Source organism: Mustela nivalis (genome assembly GCF_964662115.1).
Source record: "Mustela nivalis genome assembly, chromosome: 15".
Taxonomy (NCBI): Eukaryota; Metazoa; Chordata; class Mammalia; order Carnivora; family Mustelidae; genus Mustela; species Mustela nivalis.
This window is the reverse complement of record NC_139034.1, coordinates 74,119,168-74,140,217: the sequence shown is the minus strand read 5'-3', so window position 1 is coordinate 74,140,217 and position 21,050 is coordinate 74,119,168. Positions and strand designations below refer to the sequence as shown.

General features: G+C 38.7%; 1 protein-coding gene across 2 annotated transcripts in view; it reads right to left on the bottom strand.

Annotated features, from left to right (window-relative positions):
- Window positions 1–889: 889 nt before the first annotated feature.
- GPR180 (G protein-coupled receptor 180) overlaps window positions 890–21,050 on the bottom strand; it is a 32,123-nt gene continuing 11,962 nt past the window's right edge. Inside the window, exons 4-9 of one of the 2 annotated variants that reach the window (XM_082700681.1) lie at window positions 14,027–14,207; window positions 13,836–13,885; window positions 10,828–10,985; window positions 7,639–7,830; window positions 5,544–5,621; window positions 890–4,374 (exon numbers count right to left, since the gene is read on the bottom strand). In XM_082700681.1, coding sequence (XP_082556807.1) covers window positions 4,216–4,374; window positions 5,544–5,621; window positions 7,639–7,830; window positions 10,828–10,985; window positions 13,836–13,885; window positions 14,027–14,207 — 818 coding nt within the window. In that variant the 3' untranslated portion in view covers window positions 890–4,215. The remainder of the gene's footprint in view (window positions 4,375–5,543; window positions 5,622–7,638; window positions 7,831–10,827; window positions 10,986–13,835; window positions 13,886–14,026; window positions 14,208–21,050) is intronic. The other variant, XM_082700682.1, reaches the window with a different exon arrangement.

Below are 21,050 nucleotides of genomic sequence, written 5' to 3'. Positions count from 1 at the left end.
TCAGAGAACACTAGAGTATCACACACACACACACGTGCACACGCCATTTTAATATATAAAATAGTATATAAAATAAGGGACTATAGGAGGCTGTTCTTTTGTGTCAGGCAGGTGGGTGTGAGGTGGGGGAAGCGAAAACATACTGGGACCTGCCAGGAGGAGCAGAACCCGCGGGAACTCATGCCAGTGTCTCACTGCCGCCAAGCCTCCAACTCAATGAGGGGGCTGTGCGGCGCAACCTGGCACCCTCAGTCACACCTGGCTGAGGAGAAAATAAAGGAGGTGATCCAGTAGGAGCTGCCGTTCCTGTGTGCCCGGTTGTTGGCCCACAGACCAAAAAGATAAGCCCGCTGATAAGCAATGATGTGGGTGAGCGGCAACAATGCATGGTCTGCTTGGACCTTTCGATTATAAAAAGAATCTGGATCCGGCTACTGAACTTCTGCTTTCTAAAGGTCATACCGCGCATCTCTTGTGACCACACTATCCTAGAATTATGCAGGGAGAATTAAGAGGAACGTATCTCCAGCTTAGCCACAGTGGCACTAGGTAAAGCCACTGCAGATGGTCAGAGGTCTCGGAAAGGAATTTGAGCTGAAAACCCGCAGTGAGGAGGATTCAGTCGCACAACCACGCCAAGATTTGGAAGAAAGTATTTCAGGCAGAAGAAACAGCTACTGCAAAGCCCTGGGGCAGTGATATAAATGAGGTATTTTTTAATGATGAGGCTGGAGTATGGTGAGAGGGAGAGTGGTATGAAATGAGATCAGAGATAGGGGTAGGGAACAGATCACCTGGGGCCTTGGAGAACACAGAAACGAGCAGGGATGACTTTTTTCTAAGTGCAATGGAAAGCAAATGGAGAGTTTTTTAACAAGTCAGTTTGATCTTTGTATTTTTTAAAAACTTTATTTTAAAATAATTTCAAACTTAAAAAGAGGCATAAGACTAGCATAGAGAATGCCATTATCCAATTAACTTCCCTTCCCTTCGCAGAGAAGGGACTTTGGTGGGCAGGGCCACTCCTCCATCTCCTGGCGTCCTATGCGAACAACACTCCCAGAGGACAACAGGCACGATGCCATGGGGGTTGTGCAGAAAAAGCTGCCCAAGGGTGGAAGCAGGAATATTCCTTCGAGAACTTCTGCAAGGAGTTCAGGCTACTGTGCTTCCACAGTAGTTTTCAGATTTCACAGGAAAACCGATCTTGTTATTTGTCTCAATTCTCAAATTCATGTTGGTCCAAAAACCAGTATTACCTCTTAGATCTAGTGTCAGATTGATTAGTTACTGCATTACTTCTCAAAACCAAACAGAAAACCTCAAAGATTTGATACCAGTGAAGTTATTCAAAGAGAATGTTATTCAAATAATTCCAGAGACTAGGCAGAGTCTCCTAAGGGAAACAGGCAGAAGGGCCACCGTTCATATTACTGTATATGTTCCAGTCTCTACATTCCAGTTGGCCTTACACTTACATATCTTGTTGTTTCAACAGACTTGGCTTACGAGTTCAGACCACAGAAAACCTTCCTAAAACAAACTCTTCTGTCTAGATTCTCTCTCCTTCTAGCTGAAAGCCAAGATTCAAATATTGAAATGTGCTGAGGTCCATACTTACAGATAGATATGCAAGCTCATTTCTGACTTTAGTACAATTACTTAAAGTCAACAGCTAAAATTAACTACAGATGGCCATGCATTTTCACTAAAAACATGCACACCTAATAGGTGCTCATTAAGTCATGAGGGTAAAAAGTAGAAAAGTGAAAGAGAGGTCTGGTGCTTTAGAGAAATCATTTTTTCTTATACTCAGGTAAAGGGGAGCTCTGCTAGCACAGCAGGGCTCAGCGACAAGAGGAAGTGCTCGACGCACAGTAGACTTTCAGTTAAGTAGGAGCTAATATTATTACATGTGTCAATAAAGGCAAATATTTTCTACACCTTCCTAAGAGAAAAAACAAAATGCATCTGAAAAAAAGGAAAGAAAAAGAGCTCTGGACATAAGCATTCATCTTCTTTAAGAAAAATATAAAAACATATTTTAAAAAAGCATGATCTGACAGAACAAAAAGTAGGAAAGTTTCGATCTTTAATGAGAGTTTGCAGTATGTCCTTATCCCTCACACTCTGTGCCGACAGAGCTCCATGTAAATAAATGTTCAGCAAGAGAAGAGCGCACGCTGTGCCACGACTTACGGACTATAAATTTTCAGCTCTGATTACTAAATTTATTAACAATGTTTTCTACATTATATGTTCATTATTAACAATCGTTTTCCTTCATTTAACAATGGTTCTTGAATAACAAAATAAATTATCAACAAATTCAACCATAAATTAAAAAATAATAAAGTAAAAAAAAAAAGACCTCATAAGTTTCATATAGGCAAGACCAACAACACATCTCCTGTATTTGGATTACAGTTTCTATGTTCTTTGTGTAAGGTAACAGAAAAATTGTTCCCTATTTCTACGGGTGCCAAGTTCACAAAATTTATGAAAAGGTTTCCCCATCTTTGTTCCGTTTAACTCACAGGCAGTACCTGGGGTTATGAGTGAGATGTGGGAAAAGGAAAGGTCAGGATCACAGCAGATCATGTAAACCTAAAATATACCTCACACTTCTTAGAGATAACCTGTAGCCCTCCTTTATTAAATAATTTACAAAGACCCGTTAGAAGGATGACTTCATGAGCAGGCAGACCTCTGTCACTCTGTCAGTTTGCTACTCATGAACATATATATTTTGCCTTTAAAATGAGATAGAATACTGTTCATTTCCACAGGAGACTAGGTGTAAGGTAAGAACAAAGACGAAGCCATAAGTACTTACAAGTTATACTGTGTTATTTTAACTATTTCATTAAAGACTTTAATTACCAGGTCAGTGCACCATTCCTTGCTTAAAAATGTAATACCTTTGGAAGTAGATAAAAAATATATATATATAAAAAAAAAGCCAGATGTAGAAATGAAAAGGCCTGAACAGCACGACATGCAGAGTAGTTTCCAGGCAGTGACCACCAACGGGAATACTCACTCTATACAGCGCGTATTGACAACCGTTTAGCAATTCTTTAAACAGGCACTTGATAGAGTATTTTGTCGCTAGCATACTCAATACTGGGGCATCACATACACACAAAAATATGGCTTTATTACAAAGGATTCAAGATGGCAACTACTTAGAATCCAGTGCCAACACGGATTAGAACAAATCCAGTGAGTATTTTGTTTTTCAATTATTCATAGAAAATTTAATCCTGATTAAGTATCCTTGGGCAGGAATTCATGGGTAGTTGATGACTGAAACCAACATTTATGTGAAATGCTTCTGTTAATTTAATCTGTGTATACGGCTTAATTATGATTGGGGATTCAATGTAAGAGAAATGAATTATATCGGGATTAGAATTTTAGTACCATATCACAAGGTACGTTTTTCTTCTTTCTTTTTAAACATGTAACCCTGCTTGTCCCTTCACCTAAGTGCTCAGATTTTAAAACTCTTTATAAGGAACAGCCAATAGTAATGTATCTAAGCTTTATTTTTCATAAATTATATGTCAAAAACCCTTCGCTAATCAAGCCAGAACCTGAACTACAGCCAGAAAGTGATAGAAGATAGAGAAGAACCTACACACAAATAAAGAAAACACTTACTCATTTAGCTATAAATACATTTTATATTCCCATTCTGAAGTAATCTCATTTTTAATTCCTTTAAACTCCAATATGAAATGCATTTTCCTTAAAGCATAAAAAGAAGCAGTTTTTAACCAGTGTTACACTGATTTGGAGTCATGGGAGTTAGTTTAGATATGTACAAGCAAGTAATCATTTAACTGATTACTCTGCATAAGACTATCAAACCTGAGTTAACTATTGATATAAGATGATGAAGCATCACAAGTGGTGAATCTTTTACCACAATATCATGTAATTCTTTTTCATCTTAATTTCCACAGAGAAACTGCATAAGTCACCTTAGGAACAACACACTTTCTTGAAAGTTTATTAAACATATTTCAAAACATTTCATTTATTACCTTTTTTCAGTTTGCTACTGCTTAAATGCAGCTGTATAAATACCATGCTCTGCCTTCTGGGTTCAGTTTTTCATACCAAAAGTATGAAAAGAAAAAGTCACTGTATTTGGATCCTTATTGCACTCTGAAATCAATTCACTTTTCCTTTAAAGAAAATCAAGTATCAGAAGTGAGGCCGACTTTTGTGTCCAGATGATATGGTCAGTGGTAGTGTTACTGAAGAAAGTGAAGAAACTTCCCAGTATAGACTATGGGACAGAAAGAGTCTGTAGAGAATAACCATGGAAACGGACTGGCAAAGGATAACACCTATTGTTACAACCTGGAAAGAAAAGAAAGGGAATGCTTTGACTGCATGCGGAAACAGACAAATTACATTCAATTTATCATGAACCTATATCCGTCCCACTTACATACAGAGCATATATACACATACCCTGCTCTGGCCTCTGTCTTTAACATGGGTAAGTTTTACCAAAGAAACGTTCAGTAAGAAAATACGACTAACATTCAGAACTGTCATCGTTCAAAGGCAAAATTTATTCAACAGTTAGTTTACAGACTCCAAAATAAGACACAGTTTGCTAAAGCATTTTCCCCTCAGGGTGCACACACTACAGAAGGTGGGAAGAAAAACCAGGTTCAGGGCTGATCTGGTAGGCGGAGTAGGGCATGACCCACCTGAATCCTGAAGAGTATTCTAAAAGCTCTCTCAAAAACTCTCAAGTTGCAGGGTGCCTGAGTGGCTCAGTAGGTTAAAGCCTCTGCCTTCAGCTCAGGTCATGATCCCAGAGTCCTGGGATGGAGCCCCACATCGGGCTCTCTGCTCAGTGGGGAGCCTGCTTCCCTTCCTCTCTCTCTGCCTGCCTCTCTGCCTACTTGTGATCTCTGTCTGTCAAATAAATAAATAAAAAATCTTAAAAAAAAGAAAAATTCTCAAGTTGCTTCTTTCTGTAGACTACCTTCCTACCTGTTTCCCCTTTGTGAATACCTCAAGCCCAAGAGCCATCTGTGTGCGTTCAAGGCCACACTGCACTGCTTGGGAGCGGTGGCTGGCAAAGCACGAGATGATGGAGCCGCTGACCTAAGAAGACAGCAGCTGCACGATGAGGTGCGGCATCCTTGTGCACGGCACTCTGGTCTGTGTCTTGTGCAGCCACTAGGTTGACTTTTCACAAATCTACCCTGGTTTTTAACCACTGTGTTGTAAAAAATTTTAATCAATTGTTCTTAAAAAAGATGGATCATGAACAAATTTATAAAAACAGTGTTACAAAATAGGCTGAGATAATAAAAATGATTCTCATCATTTTTTAATTAGCTAAAATTGAATGCTTTTCTTTCAAAGTTTTAATTTATATACTCACCAGTTCAATTATCTTGTTTCAAAGAACTCAGAAAACCTGGTACGTGGATAAATAGGGCTTTTCTACTTTAATCATTTGTTAATAAAGACAATAAAAAACTCTTGGGATCAGGTGTATTACTTACCTTATCTCTTTGGTAGTCACTAAAAATGACAGAAATACATGCCAGACCTGGATGGCATAAAAACCACAAGATACAGCCCTGAAACAAATGACAAATAAGTAAAATGAGTACAGCTGTGTGTTTATTTCCAGAATATGCCAGATAAAAAACATTACTAACCTCTTTAGGAGGTCCTGATCGACCTCAACTGGTCTTTAAAAGTTCTATCTAATAAAATGTAAAAATAAATTTGCTATTGTTATGATAATGTTTTGTTTCTAACCAAACGCAGACTTTAAATTTTATAAATCTTATATACACATTTTATTACATTGTATATATTATATTAAATATTTAAACATGAAAATGCATTAATATAACATTAAAAATTGAGAAAAGCAAGGTACAAATGTATAATATTCCCATAAAAAGAAAAAAATACGAATTGCATGTAGAGATACACAAAGAAATTCTGTAAGAATACCCAAAACACTGACTAATAGCAGTGGCCCGTTTGTGGGTTAACATATGAGAGTAGAACTGGGCAAGTAAGGATGGGATACCTTTTAACATTATACTCTTCAAGCATCTCTTTTCTATTTTTCCAAGAGCTACCATGTGTTTTCATTTTCAAAATTAAATTTTAAGTAAAAGAATAAGTTAATAAAATAGTAGCTGTGGAGATGCTCAGTATGTTGAAGATACAGGAAAAAACATGATATGCTAAAAAAAAATGTGTTTAGGGGCACCTGGGTGGCTCAGTGGCATAAGCCTCTGCCTTATGCACCTTGGCTCGGGTCATGATCCCAGGGTCCTGGGATGGAGCCCCGCATCGGGCTCTCTGCTCAGTGGGGAGCCTGCTTCCTTCTCCTCTCTCTCTCTGCCTGCCTCTCTGCCTACTTGTGACTTCTGTCTATCAAATAAATACATAAATCTTTTAAAAAAAATGTGTTTAGCATGCTACTGTTTGTGTTGATAAGGGAGGGAATACATAGGAATATTTAAAATTCTCTAGGAAGGTAAGTTAGGAATTAATAGCAGTGATTATATAATAAGATAATATCTGAGTAGATGGGAGAGATGTAAAGAATATGTTTCTTTTTAAATATTTTCAGATGTTTGAACCCATTTAAAAAGTTAGATTAACACCTATAAAAATAATTCTTTTAAATTCAAGAAAAAGTTCAGAACAAAAGAGGAAATTTAGTTCTAAAACACCGTAAATATATGTTATCTTTCTGGACAAAAAGCACTTCTGTCCCCGTGCAAAATTCAAACGCAAAACGGCGTTCTTCTTGCCTGTCTGGTACACAGACAGCGGACGCGGCTTCCTGGGGCTGCCCGAGCAGCTCGGAACTGCTCATGGCTGGGACAGGACCCTGGTGCTTCTGCCACCGCCGCCTTGGAAGGTGGAGCCCTGGGCACTCCGGTGGGGGTGGGAAGGGGCCGCTGATGGAACAGCTTATCTGAATGCTGTTCTGAGGCACCAGGATGAAGGCACCTGGATTCCCTCAACCTGACAGAGAACCAGAACCTTCTAGGGAGGTAGGCTCCTGCAACGTTACTCTCCCAAATTCTCTCATCTTTTCCTTTGTTAAATGGGTAGAGAAAAAAAAAAATTCAATTTGCTTTAAGATCCCACCTATACAAGGACATAGAAAGGAGGAATAAAGTCAACGCGACCTCACACGGAGGTGCTGAAACACAGTATGTCCTCAGTGTCCCGCTTTGTCTGCGTATGCCGCAGAGAGCTCCTAATAAGTGCTTTTTGAGAAATGTAAACTGTTTTCTAACTTATATTTTTAAAACCTTGGATACTACAGGAAAAAAATGTGAAATTCCTATTGATGAAGAAATTATGTATGACCCAGGCAAAACTGACCTATCTAAGATTACATGGAAACTACTATTTCATAGGTTCTGTAAAATGGGATAATAATATCTATATCTCATAGGCTGTAAAGATTAAATGAGTTAAAGAACATGAAGGGCATATCTTCGTGCTCTAACGTGTCAGAAGAGCTTAACCAACATCAGCATGGGGTTGCTTAACCTTCCCAAAACAGCAGAACAAAGCTGATAATCAGAAGAAGCCATTTTCTACCCAAACCCATACTTTGGCAAACGTGATGTAAAACTCCCTTTTTAGCGTGCTTCTCTCCACTGTGATGATCTGGTAGAGTCCACAGCCTAATGACAATGCTAGGCAAATCCTTAAAATGATTAGCAAGATCCCTGCTAAGTTGTGATGCGAATGGTAGCTGTGAGGACTGGTATCTTCGAACTGTTCCCAGAGCAGCAAAATACTCTGCAAAATACAATATTACATTTAGAGAAAAAAAAAAATCTTGTCTACTCATATGTACTTTATCAACTCTTTTCAAACATTCCCTTAAAGAGTATATAAGCATTCCTAAGAGGTTCTAAGATTTACCAGACTATAAATGCTGCTGAGTAACAAAGCACAGGTATTAGGCACAGACTTTTCCTCCCTGATCCCCTAAGCTAAAGAACAGGGATTTTTATCAAAGATCACATACAAAAGATAAAAAATGCAATTGGGACCACAATTCAAGTAAAACATCTCTAAAGATGAAAATAAGCTGGGGCGCCTGGGTGGGTCAGTGGGTTAAGCATCTGCCTTCGGCTCAGGTCATGATCCCGAGGTCCTGAGATCGAGCCTCATATCGGGCTCTCTGCTCAGCGGGGAACCTGCTTCCTCCTCTCTCTCTCTCTCTCTCTGCCTGCTTCTCTGCCTACTTGTGATCTCTTTCTCTGTGTCAAATAAATAAAATCTTAAAAAAAAAAAAAAAAGAGAATAAGTTAAACCACTAAGAGAATAAACCTAAATTTTCTTCTAAATCTCTCTTCCTTCAGCACCATATTAGGAATCAAAATTAATTTTGAATTTTGAATACAAAAGTTTGAAATTTGAATAAAAAAATGTATTCAAGTCCATCATCTCAGGATAACTTTGAAATTATCTTGGTACCTTCTGTAATCCAGAAGTGAGTAAGTCAGAATTGTTGATTTTAGATGTCACTCTCCAGTATAAAGGGGAGAGAGAGAGAAAGAGAGAGAGAGAGAGAGAGACTGTGTATTTTTTTTTTTTAAGTTGAGAGAGAGAATGAGTACATGCACACACACAAGCAGTGGAAAGAGGCAGAGGGAGAGGGAGAGAGAAACCCCAAGCAGGTTCCACATCCAGTGTGGAGCCCAACAGGGGGTTCAAACGGAGGACTCTGACATCATGACCTGAGCCAAAATCAAGAGTTGAATCTTCAAGTGACTGAACCAGCCAGGTGCCCTAAAGGAGAGTATAGCTTTAATATTCACTATAAGTACCCAGGCTATTCATGCATAATGGCAGTTACTCATCCTTTTGTTTGTTGACCCCCCAATATTGTTACCATTACAGTAGAAAGCTCAGCAGTTCCTCATTAGCTCTTCTACTTATTGCTGTTCAGTAGAAACACTTTCCTTCCATCTTTTCCAAACACAAATTTTCAATCACAAGTTACTATGATGTTTTGGCCTCATAGTATCAGTAGCTCTGAGTATCCTTCATTTGCCAACTCAGCCCTCAGAATGGTTTTCAGTGGCTTCCAAAGAATTCAGATTGAAACTCAGTCATTAAATCCAATTCTTAGACATTACAGGGTTTGTCAGCAACCCCTTCCTCTTCTTACTCAGATCATCTCTCCTGGTCTTAGACCTACCTGGGCTCCTCGGCCCTGCTGCACACATGCATTTCCTCCTTAGGCTGAGTATTTGCTCTCCATTACTGAAGTGTTAGTTCTTCACTTCCCCAAGTTACTATACCCATACGATTCCTTAACCTCTATTTCTAAACTTAACTTTTGCAGTGAAGAAGTGCTCTTGTACAACTACTATCTCCTGGTATCTACGTGAGGTGATGGATATGTTAACTAGTCTGATTTTGGGGATCATTTCACAATGTATACATATATCAAAACATCGAGTTGTATACCTTAACATATACAACTTTTTTTGTTAATTATACCTCAATAAAGCCAACAAAACCCCATCATTTGCCATGATTCACATTTTTATATATTCAAAATTCTACATTTTCTTGATGTGTATACTAACATGTGACCTGTGGAAAATAGGCATGTATTTATTTAGTCATGTGTACCTCATCTGGGTGGTTACTGAGAACCAGAGCTTATATAAGCTCTAGAGCAGTGTCATAATCTCAGTTCTCAATTCATATTTGTCTATGATAATGGATTCAAATTATAATGAAATAATAAAAGTTCATTTCTTAAGAAAGCTCTTTATTGAGAAATGAGAATTTGATGCTATTAACACTACTCTCCATAAGCTCTAGATTAGAAACAGTAAGTTGGTAGAATCTTGCCCTTATCTTAATCATTTCTAACACAGTGCCTTAGAAAGGCATTATTTCCTATCTAAATATCATCACTTGTGACATGATCTCTTTCTAACCCAATCATGAAACTCAATACACCTATTTCACTTGGCACCTACTATACTAAATACATACTATGAGTACAGAGATGAGCAAAGCACAGGACTTATCCTTAGTTAATGAATTTTTCACTCTAATGTATTAAGATTTAGATTATAATGTCCTTTGTAGAGCCCAGGTACAGATTTCATTTTCATCTATAGCTAATGATGGTCACAAACTCAGTATAAATTTTTGGTTATATTTTCCTTAATAATTTTTATAAAATCCATTGCACATAGGCATATGGAGATCCTAGAATAGAAGAAAACAAACAAAAAAAGGGCTAAGAGGACTAAATTTTCTAAAAGACTAAATTCGATCTTGGACTTGTTTTCAAAAACTAGATCCTATTCATTCTTATTCCATTTTTTGCTTTTTCATTAACCTCAGATTTCCTTTGAGTTCTTTCATGTATAAAGTAACAGAACTGGACCTAAAAATCCTTGCCCATGGATGAATCTCAAATTCACTGATGCACTCATTTAAAATGTTAAGTTCTTACTATGTGTTAGAAATTATGAAAGAAAGCTATTAAGTAGGAAATGAGAATCTATCCTAATATTAAGCATTCTGCACATTTAAAATAAGCTGATTGAAAGCTCAAAGTCAAGTAAATTATAACTAAATTCTGCAATCGACATATACAGCACTCAATACTGTATGTACATTATTTGATATGTCACTCTTTAAATTCATGCTTTAAAATGACAAATTCCTCATGGGTCCCGTTTCACTTTTCAAATGAGGTTATGCTCAAGGTTACAGTATTGTATATTCGAAGTACAAACACTGAGCATCAACACTCACCTGTGTGATGACGATGAACACTGCAATGCCTGTGGATGCGGGAGTTGAATCCCACTGGAGAGGTCTGCTTTGAGACTTCTTCATTCTGACTATCGTCCAACCCATGCACAGACTCAGAAGCAGGTATAACATTTGAATTTGGGACGCAATGTCAAAAACTAATGGGAAATGAAAACCAAAGTCAACCAAGTTTTCATAATACAAAGGCTTAGGTCCTTTTAGCACTGAGAATATAATTATCTTTTTAAATGCAAAAAGAGAGGCATTTTTGAAGAGAAGTTGATAAAATTCAATAATAAGAAATATTCAAGTAGAACTCTAAAAATTAAAATGTTGCCACTAATTTTGTAAACATTTCTGAAAATAGAACAATGGCAATATTCCCTTTCTCTCTCTCTATATATATATCTTTATTAAGACCAACTTTAAATCTCCTTGTGTTTCCCATTTTTCTTAGCCTTTCTTACTATATAATACTGTTCTCTATAACTGACTGCTCATTAAAATAAACACATTTTAAAAGTAATTTCTGCAATGTGGACAATACTAGTATCATTTCCAGGTCGTTATTTTTGATGGTTGAACTCTATAATGTAACCTCATTTTCTAAAATGATTAATAAGAAATAGCATGACAATAAAACACATGGCTGCTGTAACATTCAAATTTGTTGGCTTTAGTGTTAAGAGTCCTGGGGACAAATGAAACGCTCCGTGCGTTAGTGTGATGCGCCACCACGTGGCCATCACTGACACTGCAGGGAAGGCTGCTACTTTAAAAAATGAGGCGACAAGACCACCCATCCAGTTCCCCATTTGGAAAAGACAACACTCTATAAATACTCTAAGTTCCACGCGTTTTTATTTTGGAAACTAGTATTTATTGATTTAAAAAGAGATGATCACTTTCTCATAGGGTATTCTGATGTGGATTTTGGAATAAACGTGATTAAAATTTAACAAAGTGAAACTTTCTTCAAATTGTCAGCTTCACCTTGGACATCTAAGACTTTCACTTCTTTTATATAAAGCTATTTTTGCCGAAACAGGTAAAAGTAGCTGTACTATAATATACTAAAAAGCTGCAAGCGTAAAACCTTTTAGTGATACACCTTTTCACATATATTTTTTACCATTTTCCCTCTTCTCTGCCATCCAAATGAAAACTGGATACTCGACATTTATGCTCATATATTTGTAACAGTGAATTCTGATAATGAATTGTTACTACGTTGGAATGGTACAAAATGTCATGGCCTTCTAGATCAAGCACAATTTTCTTTCATCACAGGTTGTAAATGACTGTGATGCCAATTATTTTATCAAATATCTCACAAATACATACTCAGTTACTTAAAGAGCTCACTCAACGGAATAGTCCTGCATAAGGTGATAATTAGCAAAAACAATACCTGGGGGGGAAAACCCTGATGTTCTGGCTCTTTCCTTTGTACACTAAGACACACACTGACAGAATACCGTAACTGTATGTATAGGTAGAACCCTGCTTACCTGTCACTGAAAAATACCCAGTTGTAGATAAAATATACACATCACACAAAAATCCCACTCTTTGTTATTTTATTAACAATCTTGACATTTTAATCATTTAATAATCAAACCTGTTGTTGGAACACCAAAATTAATCAACATTCATTGTTAGTTTAATGAAAAGAAACCTTTTAGCTTTTAACCTGCAGTGAAGATGCCAGACAGCCTCAAACAGCATTCTGTGCGCGGCAGCACTGACAAACATGCAAAAGACCCTGATTATAGTACTGGCTTCCACTGATGGGCTTTTGTGTGCTTTGCCTTTCAAAATGCATAAGCTAAATTATTTCTCAGGTTCTGTTCAGCTTTAAAATTCTATGGTTCTCGAGCGCCTGGGTGGCTCAGTTGGTTAAGCGGCTGCCTTCGACTCAGGTCATGATCCTGGAGTCCTGGAATCAAGCCCCACATCGGGCTCCCAGCTCCATGGAGCGTCTGCTTCTCCCTCTGACCTTCTCCCCCTCTCAAGCTCTCTCTCTCTCTCAAATAAATGAAATCTTAAAAAAAAAAAAAAATTCTACGGTTCTCTTAAACATCCTGAGTGACCTAAGAGACAAGAGCAGGAGACACCAGAGCTCTCAATACTGTTCAAAAAGGAGAAGCAACTCTTATTCGTGTTGAAGAGGTGACCAGTACACATCCTTTGCAGTAGAAAAACAAAGGTTCTAAGAGGTTTCAAATCTTAAAATAGGCAGCAAGATGATAAATGGATCCGAGATCATTACAGAGATGACCATGAGCTACCCTATTAAATAGAGATGAGACTACAAGAGAACTATGGAACTATTTCAAAAAGTAAATCATAGAATGGTTTCGTATTCAGAATCTCCTTTTTTAGAGTAAATCTTGACTATTTTTCTGGGACTAAAAATGGCATTATAGATTATGGAAACTTTTAAATATTTTTCCCATCACGCTTAGTTGGAAAATTACGTCATCAAAGTTCTTCATATAAATAAAAGAACGAAGCTGTGAGGTCAGTTCCATGACAGATATCATATACTCTCTGGCTTTGATTTCTGTGTCAGAAATAGTCAAAAAAGGGATGAAAGTAGGAAAACCACCTTCAGCTTTGGGCTCAGAACACTTGGCTCTGAGTCTGGTGTCTCCCACGCAACAGCTGCTGACATTGGGAAATATGCTTCCTGTCAATGACCCCAGATTCTTTACGTGCAAACTAGGGATAAACGTCTCTACTTCACTGAGTTTTTAATGAGGTAAACTGAGAGAAGGCATATAAATATGCTCCCGAAACAATGAAGAACGACCCTCATTACGTATTATCAAGAAGAAACTAAACCGGACAGATGGGAACGGAATCTTTTCATTTGGGCTGAATTGTACCCAATCCTGGATAGAAAAGCTGTATCGGGATGAACATAATTTACAAAAAAAGTAAAACAAGCCAGAAGCAGATAGCAAGTTTAGGTTTCAAAAAACACATCTCAGAAAGATACTCACATTCTGCCAAAGTTCCCATAAAAGGTATGCCTATTCCATCTTTGGAGTAACTGAGAAAGTGAAGAGAAGAGTATTAGTGTAACTTACAAATGCGCAAAGATGGTTCATAATCAAAGCAAGCATAATTTTGGCGAACTAATTAGGATTAATTAGATGTAATGGTGAACACAGCTTTAGTGGTTTCGAGTTACCTGGAGAAATGAATATAATTAGCTAAAGCCGAGGCGGCTTGCAGCAGCAGCGCGGTTGTCAGAACCTTGAGGATCACGTGCATGGGCCCTCCTTTCTTGATAGCCTGCCACAGTGACTGAGCGTAAATGCAAGCAAGCACAAAGTACACCAGGACTAGGAGGAAAAAGAACTCATGTAACCCTGTGAAGAGAAGAAAGGGGTTTGCTTCAGTACAACAGAGCCAGGGACAGTGTGGGGCTGTTTTCAAATCTTCCCTCAGTATATTTCTAGAACTTGGCATTTTAACTGGAGTCATTGCATTCACTTCTGTATGGAAAAAAGGGGAAACTGTTAAAATGTAAACAATTTTTTACTTTGGGATAAAGATTTAAATCTAAGAAGATGGGTTAAACGAAAGAAGGTAAAGTCAATCTATAAAAATCATCGTGGTCGGGGGATAAGCCTAAAAACTAACCATAAGAGCACAGTTTCGTTAGAAAACAGTAAATTAAAACCAGGATTTTAGCAGTTAGACATACTTTTTGCCCCCAAAGTGGATTACTTTAGTGTGAAACTCAGGAACAGATTTGGTCAACAATAGTTTAATACACCCTGACGATGGTTATCAAAGTGCCATCCCTGCGCCAGCAGCAAGGAACTCGTTGGAAATAGAAATGCACATTCTTGGGCCTTATCCCTGATCTACTTTATCAGAAATTCTGGGAGAAGGGAGTAGCAAGCTGTGTTTTAATAAGCCCATCAGGTGATTCTGATGCAAAAAAACAGCTCTGGAATGTACCATGACCTTACATTTCCGGTTGGACAAAGTTTCAAAATACCTGTTATGACCAGAGGCCCCTCCTGAAGAAAACTGTCAGCTCTTGTCAAAGAGGAAATCCCACGGAGACCATGAGACTCCATTCCCAGTTGACTGAAACTGTAATACCTAATCAAACGGCCACCAACCCGAAGACCAGCCACTGGCCGCCAGACTAATTTGGTTCTCAAAGATAAGTCAGGCTAATCATATTCTCTCAGGAAATGACACCACAAACATGGAAAGAATCAGGCAACAGAAACTGAAGTTGAAGGGAGCCGACGTTGGGACAGACCAAAGATGTCAGATCAGGCCACAGTGAAATAAATATTTTGAGTAAACAGGAATTTCAAATAAGCAAAGAGAGCTGGTTGGTAAAGACAAGAACAAAGCAAAGCAAATGAGCAGACTTTATGTTAGAAACGGTGCCAGTCGTTACGTAGCCTCTAGTTCCTACAAACAGTTTTCCGGTACAGTGTTCATGCAACCACAACATAAACACCCCCTTTTTCTGCATTACCTGGAATCTTTTTTTTTTTTTTTAAAGATTTTATTTATTTATTTGTCAGAGAGAGAGAGAGTGAGAGCGAGCACAGGCAGACAGAGTGGAAGGCAGAGGCAGAGGGAGAAGCAGGCTCCCTGTGGAGCAAGGAACCCTATGTGGGACTCGATCCCAGGACGCTGGGATCATGACCTGAGCCAAAGGCAGCTGCTTAACCAACTGAGCCACCCAGGCGTCCCTACCTGGAATCTTTTGACTGTGTCTTCATTTTTCAGAAGTTTCAGAAAATTTTTATCATGAACTAGAGGGTTAGCTTTGAGTTTACTAGCTTCTGTACATTGACTTGGTTACATCCACTGCTAGTCCCCAATATGAAGATTTTATATTTATCTAAATACACCGGATATTGTATGTAAACACACCGGAGTGCAGCGCGGGTGGCTGTGAGGGGAGCTGCGTCCGCTGATTCTGGGGACGAAGAGTCCGAACTGCGATCACTGCCATCCGAGCGCGGGCTCGGAATCTGCTCCGGTTTCCCACCCGAGCTAAACGCCAATCAACAGGCAGAGAAGGGAGTATTCATTTTGAAAAAAGCAATCCAGAAGATGCAAATAGTAGGAAAAACAGTCAATAGATGCTTCAATCTCAGTCATGTTTTTAGAATGGGTAGGAATAAGAGAGAGAGAGAAGTAGTGTTTCAGCCACTGGGTGTCTCTCCTGCTCTGCGTATATAAATGTCGCTAGTTCTTCTCTCATGCAGGTGAAAAAGCATGTTTGGACTTCAGGAAGAGAAGATCAAATAACTGAAAAGGCATAATTTCTTTTTAAACTCGAAGAGTATTCCAGCTTTAGAAATAATGAGACAATAAGCCTGGGATTATGACAGTGATGGGACAAGACAGAAAACACGCTAAACGTGTTATCACTGCAGTAAACATTCTTTATGAGGTCCTGTCTTTTGAATCTTAGTTTTTATTTTCCCTTCTTAGCATACAGAATTAAGTATGGCATTCTTTTGTTTTATTTACTTAAAATACTTTACAGAGTATCTATTACAAGATCAAGTTTCAGACTCCATCAGGTTACAAATCCACGACAAAAAGAAAATCCGCAGACTATTTACTGAGTATTCAGAATAATGTAGAAAGTACTTGTGAAAAGAAGACATATGTCAGCAGCACAAAATAGGATTATTCAATATTAAATGTACCCTCCAGAAAAGCTAACATTATAAGCAACAAATCATTTCATTCAGATAACACGTTAGGTAACTTGAACTAGCTCAGGACATCTGGGTCCTGTACTTCATTCATCATTACTCTTACCTTGTTTCTGTCCACGAGACAGTCTAGAGGTAAAATGCTGATTCTGCACGCACTGTTCTCTTAACTAAATCCCTTCTAGAAAAAAGAACTCTGTTCTTTTCTCTTCAGTGATCAACTTTTTTATTCTGTCACCACCCTTCACAAGAAAGCCAACTCTATTTGCTCACTGTGAAATTAGATTCTACTTTTAAGACAGGTGGGTGGTTAAGTATGAACTCTCACCTGTACACAAGGAAGAAAAATGCTGTCGAACGAGCATGCAAGGAGGTGGCCCACATGTATGTTATGAGGGAGCATGCACGCAGATTTTAAGGCGAACTTAAAGCAGCACTGGCAAAACTCAGCAGGAAGAAAACTTACAGGACAGCTTCAAAAAACTCAGCTCCAGCTACATGACAGGAGAAAAAAGGGTAAGAAAAGAGGAGAGTCGCTGGGTCAGGGGAGCGGCACTGGAACACGCCTGCCGACCCCAAAGTCCACAACACCTGCAAGTGTTTCAAGATACATCCTGACTAGCCTCGACTGATCACAGAAATTCCAACAGCCCTGCCAGGAAGAGGTAAGCCTCACCCTTCACTCTGACACATGAGTCTATCCCTATCCCACTTCGGACCCCTTCCACTTACATTTCTCTTATGATGGTGTAGAGTAAGGGCATGTGCCCCAGCTCTGGCCAGTGAAGTCTAATGAGGGAGTTTCTGGGAAAGGTTTCCTTGCTCTCAAAAAAAGGGATACTGAATCTTGTCATTATCTAGGTGTGACGCCCGAAGAGTGAACTGCGGCTACCCTTGAACGTGAGGGAGCTTGCTTAAGGACAAAGCTGTCGGTCCGAAGATAGGAGGGTAGAGAGACGCTGAATAACCCGGGAATTCTTGTTATGGAAGGTAATTTCCTTACTGCAAGCGGTATACTGCTTGCATGAGAATTTTCCATTACTTTAAGCCAAAAGCATTCTAACATGTTACCAGAGCTAGTATCTGGAATCTTAAAAACAAGTGAGATAGCAGATGTTACAGAGAATAATATAATATTATTCTGATGAAAACCAGCCTACTTTAGATGACAATGCTTTTTAACTCTCAGGATTCTGAGTACTTCTTTTGGTCTCTAACAAGAGCACAAATGTAGTCAATGAAGATTCTAATATTATTAAGAAGGAGTTGAACATATTCTACCTTAAAGCACAATATTCCTATGTAGTATCTGGTCAAGTGGCATCATCCTTGCCTTGGTGTTTTTCTAAAACCTAAACCAATCTATAAAATATGAGATGAACCAAAGTTTGATAGATACAAAAAAAAAATTTGTTTGAAAGAAAACAAATTGTAAAATCTAACCAGAATAACATGTAACATTAATTGCAGCTACCTGCACCAGGTTATTTTAATTCAAGTTCCTTAGACATATAGCTTAATCGTCAATTCTCAGCAAAAACCATAGCAAATCAATTTTCCTTACTCAGGGCAGAAAATTAAACAAATGAGCAGAAGTTTCTAAAATGAACTAACTGGGGATTATTCCCTGGGAAGAAATTCCACACCTGAGGCTACAGAATAGGAAGAATCCCTCTCAAGGCTCTAAAACAATGTGGGATATGGACTTTTTTTTTTTTTAATGATTTTATTCATTTATCTGAGAGAGAGTGAGAGAGCAGACTCCCCACTAAGCAGGGAGCCCGATGCGGGATTCAAATCCCAGAACCCTGGGATTATGACCTGACCCAAGGGCAAATGCTAAACCAACTGAGCCACCCAGGTGCCTGGCATATGGACTTTTAGATCACTGGTTCCGCACATCAGAATCAACTTGGAGCTTTGACAAACCATAGTTGCCTGGCTTTCACTTCAAAACCAAATCTATCTGAGTCTCAGAGGGTGCACATCTGTCTTGTTTTTAAAGGTCTCCAGATGCAGAGTGATGGGCTGAGGACCACTGATTTAGACTTTGATGTAGAATTAATCATGTCATGGCAATGTAGGATTAATCATATTTTAAGGGTTTTAGGCACCTTAATCGAGAAAATGATGTGACGCCTAGGAATGAAGCCAACCACCTAACAACTATGAAGACTTTTGAGTCTGGCTGGTACTTGTTAATAATCCATTCCCACAGATGAACCTTGCACAGAATCATGCTTAATGAACATACATACTGTAGTGAGGTTTTGCCCCTCACTGAAATATTGTTGGTGACATGACCGATGTAAATTTCTCCATTCTCGTATAAAACAGATTTTAGGGTACCTGCGTGGCTTAGTTACTTAAGCAACTGCCTTTGGCTCAGGTCATGATCCTGGAATCCCAGGATTGAGTCCCGCATCAGGCTCCAGTCCCACATCAGGCTCCCAGCTCTAGAGGGAGTCTGCTTCTCCCTCTGACCTTCTCCCTTCTCATGCTCTCTCTCTCTCTCTCTCAAATAAATAAATAAAATCTTAAAAAAAAAAAAAGATTTTAAACATAAACATAAGCATCAAATCAAAATCAGTCTTGGAGAAGGAAGGTCAAAAAGAGTCCGGACTAAGAGCTGAATTAGAATGGATCACGTGAACCCTAAACAAAAAGCTAGCCATAATTCAGGATGCTAGAAAAACACCGGAAGATGTGGGCAAGGTTCAGGGTGAGCCTGGGCAAGTATGGCTGACATTCAGTGGCCCAGGGGTGGCACAGGTCACAAACGTGATCACCCTATGGCCTATGGTCAATGTTCAGATGTCTAACTGGGGATGAGGAAAGAGACCAAAAATGGGAGCCTGGATAAGGAAGCAAAAAGAAGTATATCAGGAGCTAGTAGAGTCTTCTAGATCCACCCAATAAATAGAACAACCTCTTGAACTCTACGCAAATTGCCAGGATGCCAAGAGGGGAAAGGGCTTGTGGACTGACTACACTACAGGCCCTAGTGTTTGCACACACAGTGAATGCAGCAGAGCAGTACTTGCTGCTGAGCCTTTACCAGTCCTAGAAATAACTGTCACATGAAATAATAGAGAGTTAGGGTTAAAAGGGACCTTACAAGCAATTTAGTTCACCTGTCATCCAATGCTGTCAGTAGACCTGAGTTTCACTGATGTCTTTCTAAACTACAGAAAATAAATGTCAACATCTTTTATAAACATTTAAAAAAATGGGGCCCCTCGGTGGCTCAGTTGGTTAAGCATCTGACTCTTGATTTCGGTCAGGTCATGATCTCAGGGTCACAAGATCAAGCCCCAAGCTGAGCTCTGTGCTGGTGGCTTGGAGCCTGCTTGGGATTCTCCCTCTCCCTCTTCCTCCCGCCCTCCCTGCTCTAAAATAGTAATAATAATGGTGATGATGATAAAAGAAATGGTATGACTGTATTGACATCCAATAATGAACCATACTGATCCAAAATACTATTAAGTAAAATTCAACCCATTTTTTTTTTAAAAGATTTTATTTATTTATTTGACAGAGATCACAAGTAGGCAGAGAGGCAGGTAAAGAGAGAAGGAAGCAGGCTCCCCGCTGAGCAGAGAGCCCGATGTGGGGCTCAATCCCAGGATCCTGAAATCATGACCTAAGCTGCAGGCAGAGGCTTAACCCACTGAGCCACCCAGGCGCCCCATAAAATTTAACTCTTAAATTCGTTTGCATTCAAAAATAATTTGAGTAGCTTACCCTTCTGTCATTTCCTTCACAGAAAGAACTTTTAAACTTAACTATTTAAAAATGTTGGTCTCTGCAGTCTGTCACTATGTAAATATTTTTTTCAGACTATAAGACATAAAAATAAATTTATCTCTTCATAGGTTAAGTTACTGGTAACCTACTGTCCATAAGACATGTTCCTTGAATTACATTTCTAGCTGTGGCAATTTACACTTTGAACTAAACAATTGGTTTCATTTAATATAGCCTCAATTTCTTCTACCTGCACCCACTCACCTTGATGGCCAATGAGATTTAATGGGATTGAATTTTTCTCTAAGCAGATTGATTCTTCCAAATGGGTAATCATTAAGAAGTAAACTCCTTATCCTTTTGATAGCTGTCCTACAATCTTAATCTTTATTCTGACATGTAAATTTACAAATCTGCTATAACACTGTATAGCATGTTTATCATTAATCACAAAAAGTCATTTATTTCTATTCAGGCTAGGAATCTTACTCCTGTAGGGCAACAGGCAGTCAGCCAAAAATCTGATGAAACATTTTACAGGAGTAAATCAGATTTTGGAAAGCATTATAAAACTCTGATCGTTCCTAAAATGGTTGCAAGCTCCCATGCAGGCAATCCCTAACCTCTTTAAACAACTTGGTGAAAGGACACCCATACAAAATCGTGCAGTTTCCACCTCACTTAAAAATTGATTTACCAATTTAGGTGGCTTAATTTATTGGCATTTTTCCGTTTTATGATAACTAGGTTATCATAAAA